The sequence below is a fragment of the Anolis sagrei genome, chromosome Y (genome assembly GCF_037176765.1).
Source record: "Anolis sagrei isolate rAnoSag1 chromosome Y, rAnoSag1.mat, whole genome shotgun sequence".
In the NCBI taxonomy this organism is placed as follows: Eukaryota; Metazoa; Chordata; class Lepidosauria; order Squamata; family Dactyloidae; genus Anolis; species Anolis sagrei.
The window spans coordinates 19,412,071-19,420,791 of record NC_090035.1 but is presented as its reverse complement, the minus strand read 5'-3'; the positions used below and the strand labels follow the sequence as shown (position 1 = coordinate 19,420,791).

The 8,721-nt window shown below is 44.5% G+C and overlaps 1 protein-coding gene across 8 annotated transcripts in view; it reads left to right on the top strand.

Annotated features, from left to right (window-relative positions):
- Positions 1-275: 275 nt before the first annotated feature.
- LOC137095106 (ran-binding protein 3-like) overlaps positions 276-8,721 on the top strand; it is a 286,433-nt gene continuing 277,987 nt past the window's right edge. For 7 of the 8 annotated variants that reach the window (XM_067461370.1, XM_067461368.1, XM_067461369.1 and 4 more), the window contains exon 1: positions 276-362. In XM_067461370.1, the coding sequence (XP_067317471.1) occupies positions 341-362 (22 nt within the window). In that variant the 5' untranslated portion in view covers positions 276-340. The remainder of the gene's footprint in view (positions 363-8,721) is intronic. The other variant, XM_067461371.1, reaches the window with a different exon arrangement.

Here is an 8,721-nt window from a genome sequence, read left to right as displayed (position 1 = left end):
TATAAGTATGTATTTCTCTCTCTCTCTCTTAACCCTAATCCTAACCCTAGACCAATTTTCATACGACTACTCCATGTGGACTGTAACATATTAAATCATATCACATATTTATGGTAAGCAGTTTTATGGCTTTAGAGGTGTCCAAGACGATCCAACGCGCATGCCCAAGGCTAGGCTTGCCCTGTCCCCTCCCTGCGCGGGAGAGGCCTCCCTCCTCTCTCGCCCCGCCCCTTCGCGCATGCTCTCTGCCGCCCCCAAAGGGAGTTGCGGGCAAGAGCGGCTGCGTCGTTGCCCGTGGTTTTTTGGCGCGGTGCACTGTGGGAGCGGCTGAGGGCGCAAAATGGCGGACCTGGCCAACGAAGGTAGGAAGCTGCAAGGAGGAGGCGGAGGGGCTCTGGGAAGAACGTGGGGCTCCTAAACATGGGAGAAGGGGGGAACCAAGGGCGCCTCTGAGCGTGTGCAGAAAGTCAGGCTCGCCTCAGCCCAGCAAACCTGAGCCCTTTTGCAAGGGAGGCCGGAGTCACACCCTTAACTACAGGCATGGGCCAATTTGGGCCTTCCCTCCAGGTGTTTTGGACTCCAACACCGACAATTCCTAACAGCCGGTAGGAAACATACATACGAAAACGTTGTTGTTGTTTATTCGTTCAGTCGCCTCCGACTCTTCGTGACCTCATGGACCAGCCCACGCCAAAGCTCCCTGTCGGCCGTCACCACCCCCAGCTCCTTCAAGGTCAGTCCAGTCACTTTACATACAAAACATACATAACTTTTTTAAAAACCGATTTCATTATAGCTCCATCAGACAGGCTCAAAATACCAATAGCCAGAATTACAAATTCGACACAACCAACTCTAAAAGGGCTGGGCAAGGAATATTGCACTATTTCTTAACCTGGGGGTCGTGAGGGGGTTTCAGAGGGGTTGCCAAAAACCATCAGAAAACATATATTTCTGGTGGTCTTAAGAAGATCTCTCTGCCTATCCTCTTCCTCCAACCAAAAGCCCTCCTCCTGCTGTGATTGGCTGGCTTCTTAGCCAAGGGGGTGGGGGATGTTTCTGAGACTCCAAGCAGGGAGGGGAGGGGAGATCAGATGTGCTCTGCGATGGCAACATGGGGTGCATGCACTGGCGAGAGAGAGCATGCAAGACTGGAGGGAGGCTTGCACCAGCAAGTCCCTTCAAGGCAGGGGAAAAAACGCTTGCCTGACATGGGACTGAGAGTAGCCCAGCAGCATCCGTTTTTGTTTGGGGTCACAGTGCTCTCTAGATGTAGGTGAACTACATATTTCCTAAATCACCGTCAATTCCCCTAAAATAGCTTCATTATTTTCTCTAGGTCATGGGGATTCTACTTGGGAAGTTTGGCCCAATTCTACTATTGGTGAGGTTCAAGGGGCTCTTTGATTGTAGGTGAACTATAAATCCCAGCAGCTATAACTCCCAAATGACAAAATCAATCCTCCCCAACCCCACCAGTATTAAAATGTGGGCATATTGGGTATTTGTGCCAATACATTCTGCATATCAAATATTTACATTAAAATTTATAACAGTAGCAACATTATAGTTATGAAGTAGCAACAAAAACAAATTCATGGCTGGAGATCACCACAACATGAGGAACTGTATTAAGGGGACATGGCATTAGGAAGGTTGAGATAGTGTGACAATGTATCATAGGGCCGGGGAAGTGGATAAAGTGCTGAAGAGAGTACTATCTAATGGTTTAGGGACTAATAATATAAAATCATAAAGTTCTAAGGAATCTTGTGCGCCATCCAGTCCAACCTCTTTCTGCCAAGAAGCAGGAAAATTGCATCCAGAGCACCCCTGACAGATGGCCATCCAGCCTGAGCTCAAAAGCCTCCAAAGAATGCGGCTCTACCACACTCCAGGGCATAGAATTCCACTACTGAACAGCTCTCAGTCAGGAAGTTCTTCCTTATGTCAGGTGGAATCTCCTTTCTTTCCTGTAGTTTGAAGCCACTTTTCTGCATCCTAGTCTCCAGGGCAGTATAAAACAAGCCTGCTCCATCTTCTCTATGACTTCTCCTCACATTTTTATACATGGCCATCATGTCTGCTCTCCACTTTCTCTTATTCAGGCTAAACATGCCCAGTTCTTTTAGTTGTTTCAGATAGGGCTTGTTCTCTAGACACTTGATCCTTTGAGTCACCCTCCTCTGCACACATTCCAACATAGAGTCAACATCCCCTTCAGTTGCGGTGCCCAGAATTGGACACAGTATCCCAGGTGTGGTCTGACCAAGGCAGAATAGAGGAGTTGCATGACTTTCCTGGTGTAGACACAATACTTCTATTTATGCAGGCCAAAATCCCATTGGCTTTTTTAGTTGCCACATGATATTGTTGGCTCATGTTTAACTTGCTGTCCATGAGAACTACAATAATTAGTCCTCATGCAATAATAATATTATTGTATTATATTATTAGTAGCATATTATACTACCATATATTTCAGCCTATAAGACAACTGGGTGTATAAGGCGACCCCCAACTTTTCCAGTTAAAATATAGAGTTTGGGATATATTCACTGTATAAGACCATCCGTCATCTGCCTCCTCCTCCCACCCCGTGAAGGAAGGGAGAGAAGGAGGGGGATCCAAACTAAAGAATTTAAAACATCTAAAAACAGTTACATCCACTATTAAAATCACACAAACCAAACCTGTAATTTTGCTACTCTTATAAATCGTGATGTAAATATATGATATGCAGGATGTACTTTCATTGTTACAAATGGAACATGTGCCGTTACGCCCAGACGCTTTAAAATAAAACTTGGACGTGCTGCTATCTAGGTCTGGGCGAACTGCTGGGCTTGTTCTTTAGAAGATTGAACTTTCTTGAATAACTGAGTCCATTTCAAGATTGAAACATCAAACAGGGTATTTATTCACGAAGTCCTGGTAGACTTGGCTCAGCTTATCAATATTACAAAACAAACATTCAATTGGGGTTCAGTAGTTGAGGCAATCTTTCTCCGAGAAGGGTATAACTTTCTCCAAAAAGGGTATCTCTATAACTATCTAGATAATCCTCTATAACTATCTAAGTAGTTCTCTTTTAATCTATCTATCTATCTCTAACTAAATAATTCAATCAAACTCAATTGTTTTCTATCTACGACTCAATTGTTTTTACAATGGTATCTTCGGAGGTACCTGTCTGCCAACAGCACATCATGGATTCTTCCTTAAGACTGAGGGGCAGGGAGACCTTCAAAATGGATACTTCTACCTTGGAAGCAGGGGCGGGCCCAAAGAGCTACTCTTTGGCCAATCATTGCAGAGAGCCTGCAGACTGGCTTTCCTGCCTCTGGCTGCTCACCCTTTTAGGCCTTGCAAAAGCTGCAGTAGCCTAGGAGAAAAAAGGAGAGGCTATTTCCAGCAACTAAAAGGTAATGCAAAACCCATGCTCCTGGGAGACGGAACAGAACATAATTAAAGCATAGTGATTAATCACAAAAACAATGTTTGGGAGACAATGGACAGTGGATGATGGGATTTGCAGTACCTTCAACTGATTCAGCTATGACTTCCACAGACCACTGAGACCATCACAAATTACAGACCTGGACAAATTTGGCACACAAAACCCCCATGACCAACAGAAAATAATAGAAGGGTTTGGGAGAAATTGACAGTTATTAATGGGAGATGTAGTTCATATATGTAGAGAGCACTGTGAACTCAAACAACTATTGATCTGAACCAAACTTGACATGAACTCTCAATATGCCCAAATTTGAACATTAGTGGAGTTTGGGAAAAATAGACCTCAACATTTGGAAGCTCCTTGGATTTATAGTCCACCTGTAATCAGGAAGCACACAGAACTCCCATGAGCAACATGGAACACTGCAGGGGTCTGGGGGAAACTGACCTTGGCATTTGGGAGCTGCTGGGATTTATAGTTCACGTGCAATCAGCGAGCAGTCTGAATTCCCAAAAGCAATGGAACTGAAGCAAACTTGGCACACAGAACTCCCAGGAGCAACAGAGAATACTGGAGGGGCCTGGGGAAAACTGACCTTGGCATTTGGGAGCTGCAGGGATTTATAGTTCACATGCACTCAATGAGCATTCTGAACTCCCAACAGTAATTGAACTGAAGCAAACTTGGCACACAGAACTCCCAGGAGCAACAGAGAATACTGGAGGGGTCTGGGGAAACTGACCTTGGCATTTGGGAGCTGTTGGGATTTATAGTTCACATGCAATCGGCGAGCAGTCTGAATTCCCAAAAGCAATGGAACTGAAGCAAACTTGGCACACAGAACTCCCAGGAGCAACAGAGAATACTGGAGGGGTCTGGGGAAAACTGACCTTGGCATTTGGGAGCTGCTGGGATTTATAGTTCACATGCAATCAGCGAGCCTTCTGAACTCCCAAAAGCAATGGAACTGAAGCAAATGTGGCACTCAGAACACCCATGAGCAACACAGAACACTGCAGGGGTCTGGGGAAAACTGACCTTGGCATTTGGGAGCTGCTGGAATTTATAGTTCACATCACTCAATGAGCATTCTGAACTCCCAAAAGCAATGGAACTGAAGCAAACTTGGCACTCAGAACTCCCAGGAGCAACAGAGAATACTGGAGGGGTCTGGGGAAAACTGACCTTGGCATTTAGGAGCTGCAGGGATTTATAGTTCACATGCACTCAATGAGCATTCTGAACTCCCAACAGCAATGGAACTGAAGCAAACTTGGCACACAGAACTCCCAGGAGCAACAGAGAATACTGGAGGGGTCTGGGGAAACTGACCTTGGCATTTGGGAGCTGTTGGGATTTACTGTTCATGTGCAATCAGCGAGCCTTCTGAACTCAAGCTGCCTTCCTACATTGTGATGTCTTGGTGCTCAATTTGTAAATAAGTACTTACTACATAACGTTACTATGTATTGAACTTTTTTTTCTGTCAATTTGTTGTAAAACATGACGTTTTGGTGCTAAATTTGTAAAATCATAACGTAATTTGATGTTTAATAGGCTTTTTCTTAATCCCTCCTTACTAGCCAACATTTTTGCTTATCCAATGTTCTGCAGGCTCGTTTATGTTGGATAAGCAAGACTCTACTGTTTATTATAGTTGTATAATATTATATTAAACCTGTAATATATTATTATATTATGCTAGCTGTCCCCTGCCACGCGTTGCTGTGGCCTAGTATGTTGATCTTGAAAATAAAGTAATGAAAAAGTGTTGGTTTCTAATATATGTAATTTCTTTATTTTTGTGGGTAAACAGTATTTCTTGCTGTTCCTTTGTCACTGTTGATGTGGAAATTGTCTGGTTTGCCTATTCTGGAACAGGCAACATATAATTGTCTTTCTTTAGGGGTCCCTTTCAAATCTATATCTCTCTCTGTGTGAATCATATCTATGTATTTATTATCTATGGCTGGATGGCTCTTTGTCAGGAGGGTTTCGATTATGTTTTCTTGTCCTGGTGAAGGGAGTTGGACTGGATGGCCTTAAGTATTTTCTGTGGTCATGGGGGTTCTGTGTGGGAAGTTTGCCCCGATTCTGTCATTTGTGGGGTTCAGAATGCTCTTTGATTGTAGGTGAACTGTGAATCCCAGTGACTACAGCTCTAAAATGTCAAGGTCTATTTCGCCCAAACTCCTCCTGTCTACATATATGGGTGTACTGAGTGCTTGTGCCAAGTTTGGTCCAGATCCATCATTGAGTCCACAGTGCTGTCTGGATGTAGGTGAACTACAACTCCCAAACTCAAGGTCAATGCCCACCAAACCCTTCCAGTATTTTATGTTGCTCGTGGGAGTTCTGTGTGGCAAGTTTGGTTCAATTCCATCATTGATGCGAGTTCAGAATGATCTTTGATTGTAGGTGAACTATAAATCCCAGCGACTACAACTCCCAAATGATGAAATCATAATTTTTTGAGTGATGGTCACTCCTTGTGTTGTGAGATGTTTTGTTGCCAAATTTGGTGTGATTTCGTTCATTGGTTCTTTTGTTTTTAAGGTACTCATTATGCACAGAGCATGCATATATATCTGTTAGGTTGGTTCAACGGGACAGCAAAACTCTAAAAACCCCCAACGAAACTTAACCAAAATTCCCATGCCCATAACACAACCCACAAGGTACAAACATATCTACTCAAAATGAAAAACAACACAACAACACACTCACAAAACGGCAAAAAAACAAAACTAAAAAAAAACCCAACGAAACTTAACCAAAATTCCCATGCCCATAACACAACCCACAAGGTACAAACATATCTACTCAAAATGAAAAACAACACAACAACACACAAAACTGCAAAACAACTGAGCATGCGCAATGGCGCCCAGCCGCAAGTTCCCTGGCACGCGCACATGGCCTTCCGGCCAACGTTCCCTCTGCGGAAACCATGCCCACTCCAAGCCCCGCCGTGCCGCTTCCCGCACACACACACACCCTGCCGCACACACACAACCCCACACTCCATCATTCCCCCCGCCGCCGCACACACACACGCAACCCCACGCTCCATCACTCCCCCCGCCGCCGCACGCATACACGCAACCCCACTCCCCCCCCGCCGCACACACACGCAACCCCACGCTCCATCACTTCACCCGCCGCCGCAAACACACACGCAACCCCATGCTCCATCACTCCCCCCGCCGCCACACACACACACACAACCCCACAAGAAAGGAGGGAAAGAAGGAGAGAAAGAGGGAAGGAAGGAAAGAGAGAAGGATGAAACCAAGTAGTGAAAGAAGGAAAGAAAGAAAGAGGTAGAGAAGGAAGAAAGGAGAGAAAGGGGGAGGAAAAGGGGGAAGGAATAGGTAGGGACCTCTCTTTCATAACACTCCAGATATCTACTTCAACTTTGATAAGTTTTACTATAGGCCACAGCAACGCGTGGCAGGGCACAGCTAGTATATATATATATATATATATATATATATATATAAATATATATACTAGTATTACGTTATTATTACATTATTATTGTTTTATATTATATTATTACGTTATAATAGTATTTTAATTGTATATTATTATATTATTAGTATTATCATTATTATTATATATTACTGTTATTATATCATTATAATAACATTATTGTGGGAGTCCCCAGTGGCACAACAGGATAAACCCTTGTGCTGGCAGGACTGCTGACCAATAGATCAGTGGTTCTAATCCAGGGAGTGGGTTGAGCTCCATATGTCAGCTTTAGCTCCCCCATGCATGGACATGAGAGAAGCTTCCAACAAGAATGGAAATATATCAAATATCCATCTTCCCCTGGGCAATGTCCTTATAGACGGCAAATACTCTCAGACCAGAAGCTTTCAGTTCAAGTTGCTTCTAACACGAAAAAAATGTATTACATACTAGCTTGGGGACCCGGCACTGCCCGGGTTATTTGAGAAAGGAATTGTGTATCAAGGTTGGTCTTTATTAGTTATTTATATGGCTCGCAGTGGTCTCAGGAAGTTAGTGGAGGTACTGCGAGTCCCATCATTTGTGGTCCATCCTCCAAATTGCACCAGGATGGAGAGTGGGTCTTATGGGCTCTGTGTGCCAAGTTTGATCTTGATCAGTCATTGGATAAGGTTCACAGAGGTCTCAGAAAGTGAGTGATGGTACTGCTAGTCCCATCATCCATGGTCCATCCTCCTCCAAACTGCCCTAGGATGTAGAGTGGGTCAAGGGGGCTCTGTGTGCAAAGTTTGGTCTGTATTGGTAATTTTCTGACACAGCCTAAGGACTTTTTCTCTCCTCTCTTATCACCTCAGAATCTTGGAACTTTCAGGCTGGCCAATCAGAGACCATATGTAAATTTCCTTCTCTCATGTCCCTGCTTCTCTCATTAACCCTCTTCACCACCGGGGGTCCTGTTGAGGTTGGCCAATCAGAGACCACATGCAAATAGCACCACAGTGGCAGCCAATCAGAAAGCTGCCACAAACTCCTCCACCCTACGTCCTACGTCATATACAAACTTTGACTTTTGTTATATAGTAACTTGGGAACCCGGCGCTGACTGGGTAATTTGGGAAAGGCATTGTGTGGCAAAGGTGTTCTTTATCAGTTATCAGTTAGTGAAGGTACTGTATATCCCATCGTGTATGGTCCATCCTCCGCCAAACAGCCCCTGGATGTAGAGTGGTTATGGTGGCTCTAAGTGCCAAGTTTGATCATTGGTGAGGGTCACAGTGATCTCATGAAGTGTGTTAAGGTACTGCAGGTCCCATCATCCATGGTGAATCCTCCTTCAAACCATATGGCTCGCAGTGGTCTCAGGAAGTTAGTGGAGGTACTCCACTAGAGTGGATTATGGTGGCTCTCTGTGCCAAGTTTGGTCTAGATCAGTCATTGGTGAGGGTTGTAGTGGTCTCAGCAATTGTGTTTAGGTACTACAAGTCCCATTATCTGTGGTCCAACTGCCTTGAAACTGCACCAGAATGTAGAGTGGGTCATGGGGGCGCTAAGTACCAAGTTCGATCTTGCTCTGTCATTGGTGAGGATCACAGTGATCTCATGAAGTGTGTTAAGGTACTGCAGGTCCCATCATCCATGGTGAATCTTCCTTCAAACCACAACAGTATGTAGAGTGGATTATGGTGGCTCTCTGTGCCATGTTTGGTCTTGATCAGTCATGACTGATCAAGACCAAAATTGGCAGGTAGACCAAAATTGGCAGATAGACCTTTCATGACACA